Below are 21,352 nucleotides of genomic sequence, written 5' to 3'. Positions count from 1 at the left end.
TTTGTTGCGCTTTAAGCTCCGCCTATTAGCAGTGGGACTATCACACCCACTTTTCTTCTGGTTGTTGTGGGGGATTTTTTTCTTTGTGTGTTTTGTTTCTTATATGCTATTGTTGATGTAGAGCGGCTGTGAGCTGGAAGTGAATCATTGCAAAGTGACTAAGGATGTGCACAGTGAAACCTCCTCAGATGCTGTACAGTGAACCTCCATTTATTGCGGGCGATATGTTACAGACCGACTCACAATAGCTGACAATTTGCGATACAGAGAACACATCATTTAAAAAATGAAAGTAGTTTTAAAGCTCAATTTTACAGCTTTTGGCTCAGAAACCCATGCAAACACGTTTTTCTATTGCCGATGACCAAAGAACTGAAAAAGCTATAAACTTTTTTTTTCTTTAAAATGGCTAGCGATATGTGGAATTGAAAGCAGCTGTGTGTTAAATTTATTACAACTTATTAAATTCCACTTTTAAAAGTATTCCATGGCGCCTGTTCAGAAATGAGCATAGCTGTAACAGAAATTACGACTCTCACAGGCTTTTTCTCTCTGCTCTTTAGCAACAATGACTATTACTAGAACTCAGTAGGGGACCTTCTCTGCCTCTTCTTTCTTACAATGCAATTCTTCCAGCAGACCCCCAGTGTGTTTTGGCACAACATGTTAGTACAATGAAGGCACAACTCTCAATTCAGACTTGTCGACTGTGAAAACATGGGAAAAAAATTATTCCGTATAAATTTTCAATCCAGCCGGGGCGCGAACGATGACCTGCATAATTACGGGGGTTCACTGTATTCTGCTTAATACGATTACCGAGTTAAATACCGAGTGAACAATGTTTTCATCGCTACGTCCATCCATTTGTGTGTGACGTTAACTAATGTAGACTAGTAGTACTGTATGTAGTTTCATGATGACCGTGTAACCGTTCAGCAGTAGAGCTAGTCTCCACATTGTGCATGCCTTAGTCCAGTAATCCCCTTGTAAAAAAAAAAAAAAAATGCATTCCAATGATTTGTTTTTTTATTTGTTTTTTTTTCTCACCTATACCCAAACTGCACTGCTGCCCCCATGATGCACCTCTGCTTGCTGGTTTATGTTAATGCGCTTGAACCCCATTGGCCCATTGCCATCATGTGCTCGCTGCCTGCTAATTAAGACTCAGTCGGCTGTCAAATCACTGAAGCGACCCCTCGACGCAACCTTTGACCTGGTACTATGACCTTTCACCTTTTAGCTTGGCATGTGGCTTTGTTGTAGAGCAGTGTTTTAACTAATGCTTATTTGGTCGTCTTTGTCTCGATGCAATGTCTGTTTGTTTTTTTTTTTTCCCCTTCTGTCTTCAATGTGGGCGACGAAATGACTGCGGCTCTTCCATTTAGGGTTTGGAAGGGGGATTCCAAATGAGGTCACCTCAATTACAAATTCACAAAGAGCCGCCATCAATTCGTCTCCTGTAGTGTCTCTTAACACAAAGCTAGTGAGGGTTTAGGGGAAGCCTTTTTTTAACGGTGGCATGGCTTTTTGTCCAATGTCCAAGTTGTTCAGTGTGGTGGAGCTATCGAGTGTGTGCATGAATGTGATGCTAGTGCACGTCAGGTGGGGCTAAGAGGTCTTTACTGTCTTACAGCTACACAGTGGGGGGGATCACACCCTAACAGGTGATTCAAAAGAGATGGGTCACGCCAATCAGAGCTCAAAGGTGGTCTTACGTCAAAGATACTTTTGAACTTTGGCCTGAGACCTTTTTGGACTTTTGTCTGAGCGTGAACCATCACTGAACACGGCTTCCACAGTTTATCATGGGGCTAGCAGTGCAGCCTCCCTCTCTCTCTCTCTCTGTGCTTCCCACCTCTTGTTAGCAGCTGTATTGTCGTCCTTTAATTGTGAATGCTTGCTTATTGTTGCAGTTAGTTAGCCGCAAGTACCAAGTTAATATTCCCAGTGAAGATGATAATTCATGAATGCTTACTAGCCAGTAGCTCCAGTCGGCACCATGCTCCTGCTTGTGTAGTACATGTGTCCGAGTGCTGCTTGCTTGCTACTGATGATATGATCATATTGTTGATGTACACACAAGGATGATGTAATGCTTCTCCTATGATGTCTTCTAACATATATTCCCTTTTTTTTTTTTGTTTTGTTTTGTTTTTTTGTTTTTTTTCCAACTCATCTTTTTTTTTTCCCTCCACACACTCTTATCTCTCTATCACTGACCTGCGCTCATCTGGCTGGGCAGGGTATCGCCCCCAGTGTCATGGCTCCCCTGCCAAAGCGGGCAGCCCTGGAGAAAGCCAACGGGGCCTCTGCTGTGTTTAACACCGGCATGCTCCAGTACCAACAGGCCCTGGCCAGCATGCAGTTTCAGCAGCAGGCTGCTTTCCTCCCATCAGGTATGCAAACCGCAAGCTTGCCCTCTGATCAGCGGGACGGTGCCCGGATCGGCCTAACCCGGCTCCTGCTTGGCTCCGGTTGGACAGATGGCTGTTCATAACATTCTGGACCATTTATCCAACTCGTGTGATTCATTCATTTATTTATTTATTGAAACTTTTGGATAGAGGGACATGACAAAGATAGATAGCTCAAGACGTAGCCACTGTTTGCTTTGCATTGCCACATAAAAGAAGTCACAAACCTCCTACTAGTTTTACTTATGTAAAATGGGCGATTTCCACCAAGCGGTACGGTTCACTTCAGTTCGTCACATTAAAGTTTGAATTTGGAGCCTCCTTTTATTGTAATCCACAGTTTATCTTCCCAGTCACAACATGTTTGGGATATTTGAGGATGAACCAAAACTGGACGATCACTGGGGTTGGTCATCAATTTGAAGCACAAAAGCGTGTTTTGAGTGCGCGAGAACAAGGAGCATGGATATTAACATTGCACATTAAAACAGTGCAAAATGTAGTTTTACCACCGGATATTTTGAATGATATTTTTCCTCTTCCTAGTTGTTTTATTTTAACATTTTATTTCTAATCAACGTAGTGGTTTTTATTTTATCTTAACTCGATTTATTTATTTTTTAATTGGTAAAAAAAAAAAAAAAATCAAAAATTATCATATGTACAGACAACATGCCACCCTGACTGCTGTCGCTACATTATAAAACTACATCGAGAGGTACAGGTAAAAATAAAGGTGCGAGTGTGGCTGTTTGAGAGGCTACTAGCAATGATGGCTCAATTCATTGACTCCACTCATTTTGGCAACAGAGACTGTCCACACTTCTCTTTATCGCCACGGCTACATATGAAATGATGACTATAGTCAGGTGTTAGGTAGGTTAGAAAAAAAAAACAGACAAATGTATCGAACTGAACCAAACCGTCCACGCTTGGTGGAAACGAGGCATCTGGGTTCGGATTCACAACTTTGTAAACAGCCCATAGTTTGCACATTGAAAGTGGTCACTCATATTTCATGACTGGGGCTTGTGGTGGAGCTAAGATTCTAACCGCGGTGACATCTCATGATGAGCTAACGGGCTGCAGAGTGTGGCTTCCGGACACGTTCACCCTTTTTCAAGCCTGTGTTTAGAATGTTTTGAGCCTTCTCGGGTTTTACATGTGTACCATACTTGAAAACATGACTGACCAACAGATATTAAGCTTCCCCCACCTTTCCCCCCCCCCCTCACTCTAACGAACCTTGTGACGGGCTGTTTTGATTTCTCTTCCCCTTATCCAATCCACTTCCTGTTGCATTGCATGATGGGCAGGCTCAATATTGTGCATGACCCCTGCAGCCGGCGTTGGTAGGTTCCGATTCTCCTTTTTCAGTTCTGTGTGACTTCCTGTCTGTGGCTCGCATGTGGCATCGAAATGTAACCAGTTTACCCTGAGTTGTGTTCGTTAAATGTGGCAAACTGAGCTGCTGACACCACTACAAAAGTTTTTTTTTTTCTATGCAAAAGACAAATAATTCAGTGTCGTGTTTTACCTGTCATTCACATGTCTTCACTGTGTTTAGTTCAAATGAGGTTTGATTTTGCTCTTTTGACTGTGTTGCTTGACCACTTACACTCTCGTGCCTGTTGTCAACCTCGCTTCTGGCTGGTCACACTTAAGAGTGCCTTTAACTTGAAGACACTTTTCAAACCATACCATACCGAGGGGGATCCATTTGAACCTTTCCCCCTGCTCATCTCTGCCGGAATGACTTTATGACTAAATATTACTCAGTTCAGTTTTTAGATGATTGATATTCTGTTACGGCCTGTTTACGGTCATTGATCTCAAAAGTATAACAGTATTCTTTTGTATGAATGGCAACCGGTGGATCCACGGCTTAATCTTGCCTTCTGCCATTTTATCATTTATCATTTACTCTGCTTGTTCACTATATGCCACTGGCATAGAGAGATGTACAGTCAATAAATGATAAGTTTTCCGACCATTTAACTGAAATTGGGTAATTTCCTGCCCCACAGTGATTGGGAATGACTCGCCCGGTTTATTCCTCAGACCTCAGCCACACTCTCACGGTCTGTCGGCAGAGAAACAAAAGGGACTGTGTTAAATAGAATCCCTCGAGAACTTCCTATCTGGCACTCTTTTGTCTTACCCTTCTGTTGTGTGTACGTGTGTGTGCGTGCGTCGACTCTGCTCCTCTGTATATTTTTGCTTACATGATTCTCCCCTCCAAAAAAAAGTTCCCATGATGCACGGTGGTACCCCCGTCACTGTGTCTGCAGCCACCACATCTGCCACAAGCGTTCCCTTCGCAACTGCCTCCACCAATCAGGTTTGCACCTCCACCGCCTCTCTTTCTCTTTCTCTCTCTCTCTGACTACACAAGGACGATCGAGGGATGCTCATGTCTCACAGCCAGTGGGTGGGTTGCAAAATAGACGGTGCTCCCTCTTGTTGGCCTACACTAGAGTCCGACGTGCCAACGTGTACCGGGAATACTCGTCTTTCCTTCTTGACAAAACAAATTGTGTTGCATTTTAATGTGTGTCCTCCTTGTAACTCCCGTTTTTTGTCCTTTCCTATTTTGAGGACTCTTCCTTATCAAAGTTGACTACCAACGAATACATGCAATACGTATGTATGAGGTAGTTTTTTTTTTTTTTTTTTTTAAACTCCCCCTTCCCCCTACATTCACCATTCGCACAGCTCGTGCAACAGCTGCTCTCTGTGCCCTTTGGTGCTTGGCTTTTTTTGTTGTTTTTTTTTTCTCCTTTTTAATTTTTTATTTGACATTTTTCGCTGCTGCTTCCAGCACGTAAAATTCCAGCTTTACCATGTTCCAGCCCGACAGTCTCGATATTGTTCCGGGCGCATTGTAGGCAAAGTCTGTACAACGACATCTTTGAGGAGGAGCCAGTTTTGTGCATTCTGCTGTTGAGTTGTGCAGGTCAACAACATGGAGGGCTTAAATTTGCATGGGGGAGCCAACTCACTGACCTTTCACTGCCTTAATAATAATCATTATAATAATGCCTCTCCCCTTCTTCATGCTGTCCAGATGCGCTGACTCTCTCTCTCTCAAGTGTAGCTTCTATCTTTTTGGTTTTGTTTGTTTTTCCCAGCTGAGAACTTCTCATAAAGTGACAGGATGGCGTTCCGCTGTATTTTGTGTTGGAATCGCACTCGGTTGAATCACGTGTCTGCTTTCTACCCCTCCCCAGATTCCAATAATATCTGCAGATCATCTGAGTAGTCACAAGTACTTGACTCAAATGTAGTTCCTCTCAAGAACAGTGAGTCTTTGTTTAAATCCATCACGCATACACTCACTTATAAAATATTGGGGATATTCGGCTTTTGGGTTGAAATTTCAGGATGCACAAGAACCTTGACAAGTAAACTTAATTTGACCTTCTCTAAACTTTTGCAACCGTTTCAGTACTTCTTGTACAACTTGCTTGTTTTCTAACAAGGAACCGAAGGAGAAAATTCATGGCAAGTGGGCAAAAATAATAAGTGCACTTCCCATGCGTAATGGGATGGTAATATTATGTATAAAGCTTTAAGCATATCCAAATACAGTAATAAAATGACTATATAGTCGCAGAGGTCATGCGATCAACTCATTCGCAATCTCTGCATACAGGCGCCTGATAACGATCCCGATTATTTGAATCAGATGTTGTTGGAGGAGATAAACATGGAAAAACCTGAAGAATTGTGGCCTTGGAATATGGGGGTTTTGACACCTGTAGTCTAAATCTCTCGTCGATCGCAGAGGTTACGTTCCAGACAACGCCGGCAATAAATGACGGGGTTACTGTGTGCTGCTCGTCCAAAGCATATTCCTACTCCTGAAATCCTGATTGAAATTCCATTCGGGTTCGGCTTGTTTTTTTTTTTTTTTTTCCGACCGAGATATTTATATGGAGCATTTTCATTTGGATTGGGTTTCTAACCTGATGGGGATGTGAGTTTTGGTGTCCTAGTTATAGAACAGCATGTGCAAAAAGCACTGAAACGTTGGGCATAAATTCCAGAAGACAGAAAGTCAAATTAAATTCACCTATCGGTGTTGTTATGCATTTTAAGTTCATCCTGAAATCTAGCCACAAAGCCACATATCCTTATCTTTTTGACAGTCATGTTGGTCTTTTTTTTCCTGTTCATTTGTACCCTCCTGTGTTTCTTCCTGTGAAAATCTCCAAAAGGTATATCTAATGCCCAACTCCTCTTTCCTCCCCTTCCAGATCAAATGAATGTGTGCTGGCACCGTCCGAGCCAAAACAGTTCAGCCTTTATTTCCATACAACTTTAAGAATGTCAAGCAATGGCACCGAGGAGGGTCTACCATCTGTCAAAACATCCAGGGTGCTACCCGTGCCATCTGCCCACATGTAAAAAGCTGAGAGAGAAGAGGCCATCTTGGTGCCTGGGGGGGAGGGATGAGGGAAGGGGGAGGGGGAGGTCAGTGGGTCTCATCACACCGCTGTACATCTAAATCATGGCTCTCGATTGGTTGTAATTCACTTCACCGGACGCGGAGAAGGTCAAAGAGTGACGTTGCGTGAGTCTAAAAGTACACCTCTGGTACGTCAGGCGACCAAGATTTCTTTTATTCCTTTTTTTGGTTTTGTTTTAATTAATCAGCCATATTTCGTCGTTTACAAAAAAAAAAGAAAGAAAAAAAACAACAAAAAAAAAAGACATGCACCTTGAATTTGAATCGAAACGAGAAAGGCACAGCCATTTTGAAACAGGAAATCTGCTAAGGCGATTGAGCACATGCAGTATTGTGTGTGTGCGTGTGTTTGTGTGCGCGCGCGACTAGTCAAACTAGACTCGGATGGATGAATAAATGAGGGTTGTGGACATATGAATGTTGTGGGTAAACCAACATACCTGTGTACCTTGAAAGCACAGCCAGGCTTGCTCTTCTCACCTTGTCACGTGCCATGGAGGCCATACAGCTCAAACCAGAGTGTTGTCTCAGCAGTGTTATTTGTTTACCGAGGGTAAAATTGAAACGGAAAAAAAACACACAAAAAAAAATGTTGTATGGCTCTTACTATTGTTTAAGAAATGTTAATAATTTTAGAAGTGGGTTTTTGTGCTAATTTTTATGTTTTTAAATCTTTTAAGTATGACTTTTAAATGGAAACAAAATGTAGTTCCTCTTTTAATCGACTAGAGTGCTGTTTTGGTTGGGGGTTTTTTTTGCCCTCCCTTTGTCCTGTCGAGATGACGTTGTCGCTCAAGTCCATCGACTCTAAAGCCTCTCGAATAGGAGTGTGTTGCTTAAGCTGACTTGTTGTTACCTTGTCCTCTTTTAAAGAGTTGCTCTGTTCAAGAAACTCTGTCGAGCCGCGCGCTAATAGCAATGTAAGACAATAAGGTCTGTTCGGTCATTGTAACAAAAACAACAACAACAAAAAAAGTACACTTCAGTGATTGTTTATCTGAGTCACATGTCATAGACAGCAGCGATTCCCAACACCCAAGTGCTCATTTAGCTTCCAAAAAAAACTTATTTATTACGCAGTCATTGATTCAAATGTTACGTACGTGTTGCCATGCGGAATAGACAGTTAGGCCTTCAGGAGATTTAATATGTTTGTCCTCAAGCTATTTCGACACTTCAATTTGGTTGATGATGCGTACAAACAGACTATGAAAAAAAAAATACTGTCGTGACCATATTTGGGCATGCAGGGTTTCTCGACCCACACACGACGATGTGAAAAATCTCTTGGCACACCACCAAACCAAAATCTCACCAAAACAAAAACCAAAAAAAACTCGTCTCATTTTACTAACAAATTGACTTCTTCAGCATAAATTCTGGGTCAGTTTAGTTACTTTTTTATTGCTCTTCCTGTCACTATAGTCACACAAAGTAGATGAAAAAAGGTCCTTTTTTTAAAAAAAAAAAATCATTTTCAGACTGATGAAGTCAACTTTCTCGCGGCCCACTCGATGATCTCTTACAACACAGTGTTGGGAATCACTGCCTCTAGCCAAAAACACACACAAAGGGATTCAGACCCCCCCCCCCCACCCTCCTCCCCAGAAGGCTTAACTTCAAAATCGCAGAAGCCAAAAAAAGTCGTTACAGCGTCTCTCGTCGAGGAATCATTTTGGTTCACGCGAGTTTGTGTTCGTACCGCAGTTGTGTTCATCTGACCGTTGTGTTGCCACAGAGGTGTGACCGCGCGTCTCTAGCGATTGTATCGTACCTAACAAAGCCTTAGATGACCATGAATTGGGTCACGGCCCAAACTTGTCAATCACCATGCAGGTAAAGAGCACCAATGATGTTTTCTAGTTATCTCACCACGCCGCTTGCGATACGTTTGTGCTTTCTCTTTCTCGATGTAACGATTCTTCTCTTTGAAAATCCATTTAAGAGCTTTTATGTACTACTTAAGGATTTGAATCTCTTTGAGATGCGTAGTTGTAGATTTTTTTTTTTTTTGCCTTACTATATAACCATATTACTTGACAGCATCGATATAGCCGTTGTAGATTTTGAGGTTGTATGACATTCATAATTTTTTTTTTCAAACCATTTATAAATGATAACGTTTTAAATATTCACGTCATTCATATAGCTGGATGTCTTTTTTTTTCCAGTTGGTGTTACATGATATGTTTGTTTTGATATGTGCAACATGTGGAATTAGTTTTGCTGGGATCGCAGCAACAACCGTTTTCCATGTCGGCGTGTCAAGATCATGTTTGAATATATGTTGTATCAATCTATAGGTTGTCCATGTTTTAGGGTAAACATAGTTTTCTACTGTATCCATTTCAAAGAAAAAAAAATATGTGGTTTGGTTGGAAATATTTCTTAAATTTGCCCTGAATGTCAGGCCAAAATGAGCAGTTGAGATTTTGGGGTGTTTGGATATTATTATTGTTATTATTGTTATTGTTTGTTTATTTTTATTTTTTTCCGGGTTGGGGGGGAGGGGTGGCTGGCGTGAATCGGAGAGAAGACTTGCCCCTGCTGGTGAAGTCAGAAATGCTGCAGATGATGAGTTCTAACCTAAGGGACGAAGGTTGTGACTTTTTGCACTTCTGTATATAGTAAATAAACAGAGACAAATGTGTATCATATTGAGATTATTTTGAATAATGAAAAAAAAAAGATCTATAATTATAAGAAATTTTGTTAGATTAATTTAAATTCATAAATTAGATGACCAGCTAAAATTGCTTGCAAAGAAGGGCACTAGTTTCTTGGCCGATGCATTTGGAGAAAGCTATGCGCTTTTTTGTCTTCTTTTATCAGTGGCTAGTTTTGCCTGGGAATGTTTTTTTGGGGGGGGGGAATAATGGTCCCCCTGTCCTGCTTAATCCACCCCTTCGAATGATCACATTATTTCATTTGTTGGCCACATCACTGCTCCCACAACTCTCACTTGATCCAGAAAAATAAGAAAACATAAAAAAAAAATCTATATATTGTATTCCATTATGATTTGACTGCATGTAAAACCACGTAAACAAAAACATAGCAATGTAAGGAAAGTTTTTCACAATAATCCGTACAGTAGATAACATCCACAGTGGGGGGGGAGAGAGAGAGAGAGAGACAACCCTTTTCCCCAACAACTCATCTTACGCTTGTGTGATGAAATAGTTTCTGAGCAAATATGTTATTTCAAGAATACTGAAAATATGAGCACTCATCCAACCCAAATACTTTTTCCAGAGCCATATACGATATATATTTCCAGTCGACTCACAGCAAGTTGTGTTATGCTCTGCTCTCCAGACTGTGCGCTCAGCAGGTGAAGGCCGGCCATGCCAAATGCACATTTGGGCAAAGTCTTGAACATGAATGTAAAGCGGCTGCTGTATTGTTGCTACAGAACCAAAGCACCAGATTCTCAAAAACCAGACGTTCAGTCCGTCTCTTCCCTGCTGGGGGCACACACACACACACACACACACCACGCCAATGCTTTTTGCCCGCTTTTTACTTGTAAGTGCAACTACCACTTATGTATTCGCTAAACAGTTGCTACAAGATGATGTCTTATTTGTTTATGCACACTTGATTGTTGCCATAATTGACTCTTATCTGTCTGGATGAAAAAATAAATAAATAAAAAAGGATTTGATTTGCTCATGCAACACGCGTGCGTCTTTCGTTTTTCGATGCGGAGGCAGCCTGTGCTCCGACGTCAGGCGCATGTGAGCGGCATCACACGCTGCCTTCGGGGGTGACCTGGTGACATTCATTCCGGAACAGCTCCATTGAGGCTCATGTGTGACAGATGTGGAAGGGTACGCCGATGGTGCCCACGAGACCGCCGGTGTTGTTATCTGGGTCACGACTGAAAATGACAATAAATGAACCCACTGGTGTGTAACATGTTAAGCAGAAGACAATAATTACCCCCCAACCCCCCATGTATTTAGGTTTTTCTTCAGCAATTGAACGGCACGCTCAATCGGATTCAGGTCAGGTGAGCATGACTTGGCTATGGGTTATTGTCCATCTGCACTGTGAAGCGCCGTCCAATATGTTCTAAAGCATTTGGCCGAAAATGTGCGGATAACATTGTCCGAAACACTTTTTGGCACTCCTTTTGTCAGCACTCCTGTCATCAATAAATACAAACGAACCAGTTGCATTGGCCCACCGGGCCACGGACCAGCTCAGCAGCCAATTTCCCATTTACTTTTTATTTTCATTTCAAATCTATTGTGGTACTCCCAGAACTTAGGGACCTGAATGTAAGTAAAAACATCTTGTTTTGGAGCAAACAACTTGCTTGCTTGCTTTATTACCTACCCAATTTCACCATTCAGACCCAGACGCCCTCTAGTTCTCTCCAAGAAGCTGAATGATATTCAATGCATATAGAGTGGCTTTTTTGCACCACATCCGTGAAATTATATGCAAGAACAAAATACGTTAAAAAACGCAGAATGCCAATGAACACATTTTCTCACCTATCTATCGCACTATTCCCACACACAGTCACACCTTAAAATTGAGTAATGATAAATAAATCCGCTCTCACAGGGTGTGAATTATTATCTCTCTTGCATGCTACGTACTGAGTGAATATGAATATGAATCTAAAATATACACGATCGATCAACATTATGATCAAGTTGTTTTATATACAGAATACTATGAATGTTTTTCCCCTCATAACCCAGAGACGGGTGCTACTGTCCAGACATGTCCGCAGTGGTGATGGGCATGTCTGGACAATGGTCCCCCTCCCGTGCCTGCACTGTAGTCAATAGTGGTGTGTGATCCTACATACTTTAGCATCTCCGATACAAAGTTTTTTTAAAAAAAGTCAGTATCGTTAATATAGATGCTGATACAGATACTTTTCTATTATTAAATTTTTATTATTTTATTCATTAATATTATTATGAAATTGCTAAATGGTGTTTTTATGTTTCCTGTTATTTATGTTGTTTGATTACTTGGAGTTATTTTCCAAATACAATGTGGGTTCAGTCGTTCCAATGCAAAAATAAAACATTTTTCCCTGAGTGCATTTCTTTTCCCTTTATGACAAAACAAACAACAAAATCAAAAACAACCAAGACGAACCGGCGAAAATATTAACAGGAGCGTGAAATGGGGAGTAAACATTTTTGACTGGGCTATGTCGTTCAAACATACTTAGTTGTTTGAACATATTGATAAAGTCATTCAAACGTATTGACAACGTTGTTTGAACGTATTGGTAAAATGTAGACTAAATAATGCTAAACACATTTTTCTCATAAAGCCACGGAGCACCCCGTGGCATGAAATTACTCGATCCGAAATTGATACCGACTCGGTACCGATCCGCGCAACCCTTGAAGTCAGGGCGGAAATGCTTTCCACGTCTTTTGCTTCGTTCTCGGGGGTGACGTCTCCTTTAAGAAAGCGGAAGTGAGGCTGTGGGCTGTTGACGCGCTGAGGATATGGGCAGGAAATGCCATTCAAAGCGAGCAGAAGCGTGATCGCTTCTCCGGCTCCTCGGCGCACTTGCACAATCGACGTACCTCCGAAAATGCGCCTGGCTTGACGCCGCTGCCGCCAGCGTCCAGGGAGCGGCCACTCTCCCGCGGGGTCGCGCGCTCGGTGTGATTCTCTCTTGCGAGTCCGGGCGAGGAGGCAGCCTTCCCGGCCTGCTCGCCTCGAAGGCTTCGTCGAGGGACACAAAAAGGAGGTATTTGGCTATTTCCTCTTTCTCTCCATTTGGCCATGAGGGAATACAAAGTGGTTGTTTTGGGCTCGGGCGGAGTCGGGAAATCGGCTCTGACCGTCCAGTTCGTGACGGGCTCCTTCATCGAGAAGTACGACCCCACCATCGAAGACTTCTACCGGAAGGAGATTGAGGTGGACTCGTCCCCGTCCGTGTTGGAGATCCTGGACACGGCCGGCACCGAGCAGTTTGCCTCCATGCGGGATCTGTACATCAAGAACGGACAGGGCTTCATCCTGGTCTACAGTCTGGTCAACCAGCAGAGCTTCCAGGATATCAAGCCCATGAGGGACCAGATCATCCGGGTGAAGCGGTACGAGAGGGTGCCCATGATCCTGGTGGGCAACAAGGTGGACCTGGAGGCCGAGAGAGAGGTTTCTTCTGGGGAAGGCAAGGCGCTGGCCCAGGACTGGAACTGCCCCTTTATGGAGACATCGGCCAAAAACAAAGGCTCTGTGGATGAACTGTTTGCAGAAATTGTCAGACAGATGAACTACTCCACTGTTCCTGCAGGAGGTGACCAGTGTTGTTCTTGTGTTTTGCTCTAAAAACAAAACAAAACAAAACACACAATCAGATAGTTGTGCTTTTTAAATCATGCCTTTTTACTTTTCAAGTATCTCTACTCACACTGTTGTCTTATGGTTTCGCACAAATGGACGAAAATCAGCGTTGAGGCTTCGCACAAGTGGATGAAAATCGGCGATGCGTAATGGTAAAGGTTACAAAGGGTGCACAATATTTTGGAAATATTAGTGGAAGCGTTCAATCGATCATTTCATCGAAAGGCTTTTTTTCCCCTTTTGTTTTAAATATCATCGCCCTCGTAAAATAACAGCCAAAGTCATATTTTGACAAATAAATATTGTTTTGCTTTAAACATCTCATCAAGCTGGCCTCCTGCTAAAATCGGCTACATCTTTTGGTGAAACAGAACGTTCAATTTTACCCCAGAACTGAAATTATTAGTAAATATAATATCAAGAGAATTTAGTTCCGATTTTCATTTTTTCTGAAAAGACTGAAAACATGACTTCGGCCATTACATAAGGAAAATAATGAACATATATTTTTTTTTCAGGCAGACATACATTTTATAGCAGCATTTTTTTGTCAAATATAATTGTTATGGTTGTTTTTTTTTTTTGTTTGTTTGTTTTTTTTTAAATAACCCCCAATGCGTTTCAGTGGGTGTCACTGATGTGCGGATTTCCGCTATTTGTGGCCCGACGGGTTCCTATCACTGTAAATCGGATCCCGTATGTGTGTGCATTACAGTTCCTTACATGCTCCTCAAATTTTTGCTGGCAACACAAAGCAGAAAAAAAAAACGGAGCAAGTCTCATATTGTCGAGATCACAAGTTGAAAAAAATTAAAAATCACGCTACTTGAAATGTGGATTATGCTCAAAATGTTTTCCTTAACTAGTGTGGCCACCCCACGATCATCTGCAAACAGTGAAAATCCGCAAATGATGGACGCTGACTGATAATAGCCATGATTTTTTATTTTTTTTTTTATTTTGCGGAATATTGAAAATCCCTATTAAGAGCCAACCTTTTAAGGTTTCTTCATTCTTTCCATTTATCCCTGTAAATTTTCGTGAACTCTCATCGAAAGTTTCTAACTTAGAAAATTCACAGAACTTTGCAACCTTAATAGTCTGGAAATGTGTTTACATGGTAAAGTACTTGAATGTTTTTTGGGATTTTTTTTTCTTCTTCCAAATATAGCTTTCTTTGTACAATATTGACACTTCTCTGGAAATGTGCCTCAGTGGGAATGTGTTTCGCACAAATGGACGAAAATCAGCGTTGAGGCTTCGCACAAGTGGATGAAAATCGGCGATGCGTAATGGTAAAGGTTACAAAGGGTGCACAATATTTTGGAAATATTAGTGGAAGCGTTCAATCGATCATTTCATCGAAAGGCTTTTTTTCCCCTTTTGTTTTAAATATCATCGCCCTCGTAAAATAACAGCCAAAGTCATATTTTGACAAATAAATATTGTTTTGCTTTAAACATCTCATCAAGCTGGCCTCCTGCTAAAATCGGCTACATCTTTGGTGAAACAGAACGTTCAATTTTACCCCAGAACTGAAATTATTAGTAAATATAATATCAAGAGAATTTAGTTCCGATTTTCATTTTTTCTGAAAAGACTGAAAACATGACTTCGGCCATTACATAAGGAAAATAATGAACATATATTTTTTTTTCAGGCAGACATACATTTTATAGCAGCATTTTTTTGTCAAATATAATTGTTATGGTTGTTTTTTTTTGTTTGTTTTTTTTTTTTTTAAATAACCCCCAATGCGTTTCAGTGGGTGTCACTGATGTGCGGATTTCCGCTATTTGTGGCCCGACGGGTTCCTATCACTGTAAATCGGATCCCGTATGTGTGTGCATTACAGTTCCTTACATGCTCCTCAAATTTTTGCTGGCAACACAAAGCAGAAAAAAAAAACGGAGCAAGTCTCATATTGTCGAGATCACAAGTTGAAAAAAATTAAAAATCACGCTACTTGAAATGTGGATTATGCTCAAAATGTTTTCCTTAACTAGTGTGGCCACCCCACGATCATCTGCAAACAGTGAAAATCCGCAAATGATGGACGCTGACTGATAATAGCCATGATTTTTTATTTTTTTTTTTATTTTGCGGAATATTGAAAATCCCTATTAAGAGCCAACCTTTTAAGGTTTCTTCATTCTTTCCATTTATCCCTGTAAATTTTCGTGAACTCTCATCGAAAGTTTCTAACTTAGAAAATTCACAGAACTTTGCAACCTTAATAGTCTGGAAATGTGTTTACATGGTAAAGTACTTGAATGTTTTTTGGGATTTTTTTTTCTTCTTCCAAATATAGCTTTCTTTGTACAATATTGACACTTCTCTGGAAATGTGCCTCAGTGGGAATGTCTTATCGTGAAACCTAAGAAGACTTTTTTTTTTTTTTTTTTTTTTTCTTATGTACTGTTTTAATAATCTCTTGTGCTCAGTGGTGGAGTCAGTGTTATGTCGGTCACTTTTAAGATAATTTTTAGGGGGCAGAAAATGAGGTGTGAAAGTCTGTAAGAGTCACTGGACTAGGGATGGGCATTTTGACATTTTGGGAAAATGTTTTCGTGAGCCTCAACATAATTGCCTCAGTCATTTTTAAACGTTTTCGGAAAACAAACCATTACAAAAAACTAATTCAACAAACCAGAAGACTCCATTTACCTTGACTTGACCTCTTGCCCAAGGTCAACAGCTCCAGCGCGCCTGTGCCAGAGAAAAATGGATGAATGTGATTAAGTCAATCATCCAATCCACACAAATGAATTATGCTCATCCCTAGTGCAAATATTTCTATGGATTTCGTTATTTCGAACGTTTCCGAGATCTCGGAAGTGTGTTAACAGTGGAACTTGGATTTCGTGCACAAGGACCTTAAGTGCGTTGCTGTCGCTGCATGCGGTCCCGTCATGTCACGTTGACCGCATGTTAAGTGCCTTCCTTGTGACTGTGCCAAGTGACGAGCCCTCTTTCCTCTGCAGTGCGTCTCCATGGCAATCAGAACTTTTTTTGTTTGTTTGTTTTCCTTATTTTTTTTTAAGCAGTTAGTTTCCAAGTTTTCCCAATCAGGCCCAATGTCGAGGTACTGCGGCGAAGAAGCCTTGAAGCGATGGTGTTCACTTGTTCAGTTTTTTCCTTGAAGATGTGATGAGAACTTTTTAATGTGATGATTTTACCTTTGGACAAAATCTGTGATGAACCTTGTCAGTTTTGAAACTTGTAATACAAAAAAAAAAAAAAAGGCATTTTATGTACTGATGAGTGTTGTGCTTGTCTCACTGAATGCAAATTATACTCACTGGGTGATTTATTGGGTACAATTCAAGGCTAGCCACTGTGACAGCTTTGGTTGGTGGTATTGATATTTTATATAGATTGTTTGGAGAAAAAAAAAAGTGATCTCAAAATCAATCGCACGAGCCATATGAAAAGCCTACCGAGGGATGCACATGTACTGTGTGTCTGTACTCCGACTCTGGAGGGGGAAAAACAAAACAAAAAACTCACGTCAAGCAAAGCAAAATAAGCTATTTTGTGGTGAAAAGGCCTGGAAAGAAGTGGCATCAAAGGCTTTAAATTGTGGTGATCGGAGTACGACGACGCAAGATGCTAATGCTAATCGACCCGCCAAAACGTCTGCCATCAATAGAGAACATTGATTTTTTTTTTTTTTTTTTTTGTGATGTTCATAAACATAGAACACAGCAACAATTTGCCCGTAGGAGCTTTAACGTCGCTGTAGGCGCGGGTGTGTCATATCCACCTAATGTTTACATCTATGCTAATGACGGTGAAGCCGCTCAATTCCCAGAACGCGTTGCGTGGCGCAATAGATTCAATTAATGGCATTGCAAAGATGTTAATCCTTGTCATGTGTGCTTGGTTATATGTAAAATTGTGACATCCAGGTGATGAAGTCCTACGAAGGCATTAATGTAAACCTCATAAACATACATATCCTTTCGAGAAAATGCATGTTAATGGGTACGGTGACTGGTATCGGCTGCCGTTGTGAGTGTTCGATACCGATATCTGGGATCGGTAGTAACCCATCCCTACTTAATATAAACTGTGGCGCACCTTTGAATACGATGGCGTGAAATTTCGGGATTAGCCTAAAATGCACTAAAACGTAAATACCTAATGTTAACCGTAAGTTTATCCCGCCAGTTGTTTCTTTGATTTTCTCATGGCCTGCTCAATGTTGAAATCGGCCTTTAGCATTTGTGACATGCGAATTAATAAGTTCCACCGCGTTCACTTTGTTTACAAGGCAAATAAATGAGCGAGGCCATCTTGGCTTGGCTCGTCCGCGTCAAACAACCCTTCATGGACTGCTTTTCCAGTAAGTGTGTTTAGCCGAGGAGAGCCTCTTCATTCTTCCCGCCGCATGTTTTCTCGGCCGAGGAGCTCAAGGACAGAGAGGCCTCTTTGTTGCGTCCGTGGCCACCGTCAATCGGCCTCACACGCTATCCGCCGACGTCTCTGGCTAAGGCCTCCTCAAAGCGGCCGTTGGGTGTCTCCCCCTCGTTGCACAGACTGGAGGTCACAGTGCCAGCGGGAATGAAAAGACACGCTTCGCACTGTGGAGAAAGCTTCGCTTCTCTCACTTCGCCAATGAAGCTTTTGTCCTCTTAACTGTCACCGTCGCCGGCGCCCCTTGTCAATGCTGCCGCTTGTCAAGACTGTATGGATTCGTACTGCAGGTCGGCTGTGTTGTCAGACACGCACCAAATGTGAGCTGCGTTATTTTGAAGGGAGAAATGTTAGCCATAGCAGATCAAAAATAAACATCATATTTAGTGGCCCAACTAGCATAATCAACAAAGTTATTTGCGAATTTAAAAATGACTTTGCCGATTGTGCTGTTAAGCACGTGGTCTGTTTATTCCTGTGGTGGGGCTGTAATATACAATGGGACTTCCAATTTCAATCTGTAACCTGACACTGAATCTACAATTGTACCCATAAGGAAAAATGGAAACCAATATGTCACCATCATAACACCTTTAACTTTTGTCAACATTAATTTGAAATCAAATTCAAATGTGACATTTTAACGCGAGTTTGAAACACTACCCGGGGTTTAAAAGATTAATTTGAAGCCTTAGCCCTGGTTTGAAACCTTTCTTTGAACCCCCAACCTTAGTTTAACACCTTACTTTGAAACCCAAACCATAGTTAAAAATCAAAACAAATGTGAAACTCTAACCTGAGTTTGAAGCCCTAGTTTGCAACTCAAACCTTAGTTAGAAACCTACTTTGAAAACCTAACCCTAGTTTGAAACCCGACCTTGAAACTTTGGTCCAGATTTTAGCAAGCATCATGAAAGTTGACTTTTTTGATTTGCTTTTGCGGGCCACATCAAATGATGTGGTGGGCCAGATCTGGCCCCCGGGCCTTGAGTTTGACACCTGTGGCATACAGGAAGTAGAGGGTGACGGTACACTTCCTGTGTTGCAAACAACTGTTAGTTCCTCTTCGGGTAGAATAAACTGTATTCATAATGTCAAATGTCGCTCCTCTTTGCAGGACATAAACTGCAGGCCGTGTCTGGCGCGTAACTCCAAGTAGGATGAGCTTCCAAACATCTCGAAGTGACATGACCGTGGGAATGAACTTTGGGATCGTGAAAAAAAAAAAAAGACAGAAGAAGGACAAGTGTTGTGAGGAAGGTTCGACCAAAGTTCATTGCGGTGGCTCTGTTGATTTGATTTGACTAGAGGCATCAGGAAGCTGGTCCCATGACTCCACCTCTGTGGTCACGACTGCTCAAGTGTCAACTGCCTGAGAAGGCAATGTGCAAAAAGATCACTTCAACCTCGCACCGCCTTCCAAAATACTGGATTTAGCACCTGACACACATTGGCAGTTGTATACCCAAGTGGCCTAATTTTTTTAGTGGATAAAGTTTTATATTTATCTCTTAAATCCTGGAAGGGTCCACGATTTTTCAATGTTCAGGTTTACAAAAAAAAAAAAAAAATGACTGCAAGGTATTATGTGATACTTCATGAGACGTTAATGAGAAGCGTTCTGTAGACGAATAAGTGGTATTAATAAATTCTTTTCTGCTATTGTGGGGTTTTTCCATGCGCTACTGTTGCAACAAAAATCAAATGTACCAGGCACAGGTCTGAACATTTCACAATCAGGCATTTCCTAATGAACTGGACGTATTTGTTGCTCAACAATCACATTTCAAAACACATTTCCACTGAAAGGAATTATGTGATACTTCATGAGACGTTAATGAGAAGCGTCCTATAGACGAATAAGTGGTATTAATAAATTCTTTTCTCCTACTTTGGGGTTTTTCCATGCGCTATTGTTGCAACAAAAATCAAATGTACCAGGCACAGGTCTGAACATTTCACAATCGGGCATTTCCTAATGAACTGGACGTATTTGTTGCTCAACAATCACATTTCAAAACACATTTCCTTTTTTATGGCCGAACTGAATGAACTTCCAAACTCCCGTTTATCATAGTTGTGTTGATAAAATGAAATGTCGATTTTATGGATTTGTCATGTATTGCTCTCCGACTTCTTTGCTTTATGCTGTAAAAGTTTGATGTAAGGACACATTTGGTCCACTAGAGGGCAGACAGGTTCCGACCACAATTGCGCCGTGTATGAAGTTTGAAATTTAGGTTCCGTTATTGTGCAAAAAGTACAAAAAAATTATACGCATTAAAATATTGGAATTGTGAAGTAATTAACAAAAGTATTAAATAGGTATTAAAAAAAAGTTAAGTCTAATTCTGTGATTATTTAACGGTCTATCTTTACCTTGTTAAATGTGTACACGTATTGCACTTACATATGTCAAAGTAACCATATTTATATGCCATACAGGAGAAAATGAGAATTCAGTCGGTGCACAAAATGTGGCATTTCTTAATCTGCTCTCAGGTAATTTGACTAGAGCCGATTAAGTGGATCAGTTGCAATTTTTGTGTGTGTGTGTGTGTGTGTGTGTGTGTGTGTGTGTGTGTGTGTTTTGTTTTTGTTTTTTTTTTTAAATGCCAGTGCGCAACAACAGATGTATTCTGATATTTCGGACAAAAATATCCCTGTGGCTTTGCTTGGCTTTCCTCCCAGACGAGCACGCTTGTCTTCCTGGAGCCGCCATGGGGCTCATGCAGATTCCTCCATTGCCTTCCTTTGTCCGTCAACTAAGAATAAAGGTGACCTCACAGGTATGGGCTACAGTTGGTAATATAGTAATGGCTGCTGCTGTGGTTGGTTGACATACTGTATTTCCTCCTATAGTGGTTGATCCCGATTGACAGAACTCATATAGTAGTTGCCCGTCTGAGTGCATGTTGGCGAATGTACGTTTATTAGTGTCGGGCGAACACATTACGTTACAATTGTTTCGTGCTAATAATCACCGCTAGATGGCGTAGAACACTAACAAGGCAAACAACTCAATGGGGAATATAATGAGAGACAGTAACAGTATGTACTGTAATAGTACCGGTACGTACTGTAACAAGTTTAATAGCAGAATTATTAATATGGTGGCGCTCAAATCTATATTAAAGTGCTTCACAGTACAGTAAAACCATCAGTAAGTCCAACCATTTTGTCAAGCGTAATGAACAGAGCGTCCCAAAAGTCTTTCGTTTTTCGCATTTTATTTACGCCATCATTCCTTTCAAATGTGAGCCAATGGGGTGATTTTAAAACTACACAACAAAATAAAATAACATCAACGCCATTATCGAGTTTGTTGCCACACCACTTTTACATTTGCTGGAATTTCCAAGCTACATTCTTGCTAAGCATATGGAAGATGATCCAAAAAGTGTCCTGTCGGCCTGAAGGGGAATGATCCATGCCTAGTGTATGTATTTCAGGATAGCTCTCGCAAAGGTGGGGGCCGCGCAAGCTGGACTGCTACTGTCACACTTCCATCCAGTTTACCAGGCAAGGGGGGAGTAGAAAGGAGCGACCAATGCTCACACTCCAGAATCCCTCCAGCTGTCCTCTAGGAAGCTTTGCAGCCAGTGGAGCTTAAGAGGAGCTTTTTTTTCCATGTGCTTGAGTCCAGGCTTGGTACCAATATGCTCTACAGGTACTACACAACAATGTGCATGCCTTGATGAAATCCAAA

At 41.3% G+C, this 21,352-nt stretch overlaps 3 protein-coding genes across 3 annotated transcripts in view; all 3 read left to right on the top strand.

Annotated features, from left to right (window-relative positions):
- Positions 1-10,568, top strand: part of LOC109520502 (muscleblind-like protein 1) — a 42,100-nt gene extending 31,532 nt beyond the window's left edge. The window contains exons 7-11 of the mRNA XM_019877765.1: positions 1,137-1,219; positions 2,246-2,399; positions 4,667-4,758; positions 5,648-5,719; positions 6,677-10,568. Of these exons, the coding sequence (XP_019733324.1) occupies positions 1,137-1,219; positions 2,246-2,399; positions 4,667-4,758; positions 5,648-5,704 (386 nt within the window). The 3' untranslated portion in view covers positions 5,705-5,719; positions 6,677-10,568. The remainder of the gene's footprint in view (positions 1-1,136; positions 1,220-2,245; positions 2,400-4,666; positions 4,759-5,647; positions 5,720-6,676) is intronic.
- A 1,772-nt stretch (positions 10,569-12,340) lies between these two features.
- Positions 12,341-14,247, top strand: LOC109520586 (ras-related protein Rap-2b-like). The gene has a single exon (XM_019877923.1). The coding sequence runs from the start codon at positions 12,661-12,663 to the stop codon at positions 13,207-13,209; it is 549 nt and encodes a 182-aa protein (XP_019733482.1). The 5' UTR covers positions 12,341-12,660; the 3' UTR covers positions 13,210-14,247.
- A 4,416-nt stretch (positions 14,248-18,663) lies between these two features.
- kcnab1b (potassium voltage-gated channel subfamily A regulatory beta subunit 1b) overlaps positions 18,664-21,352 on the top strand; it is a 30,326-nt gene continuing 27,637 nt past the window's right edge. The window contains exons 1-3 of the mRNA XM_019877913.1: positions 18,664-18,825; positions 20,335-20,432; positions 21,096-21,313. The gene's annotated coding sequence lies outside the window, so the exon portion shown is untranslated. The remainder of the gene's footprint in view (positions 18,826-20,334; positions 20,433-21,095; positions 21,314-21,352) is intronic.

This window comes from Hippocampus comes, unplaced genomic scaffold, assembly GCF_001891065.2.
Source record: "Hippocampus comes isolate QL1 unplaced genomic scaffold, H_comes_QL1_v1.1 scaffold317, whole genome shotgun sequence".
NCBI lineage: Eukaryota > Metazoa > Chordata > Actinopteri > Syngnathiformes > Syngnathidae > Hippocampus > Hippocampus comes.
The sequence above is the reverse complement of the archived record's forward strand: the minus strand, read 5'-3'. Positions and strand labels throughout refer to the sequence as shown.

Excerpts from the sequence above, each read along its gene's own strand:
- LOC109520586 (XM_019877923.1), top strand. The coding sequence starts at position 12,661 with ATGAGGGAATACAAAGTGGTTGTTTTGGGCTCGGGCGGAGTCGGGAAA.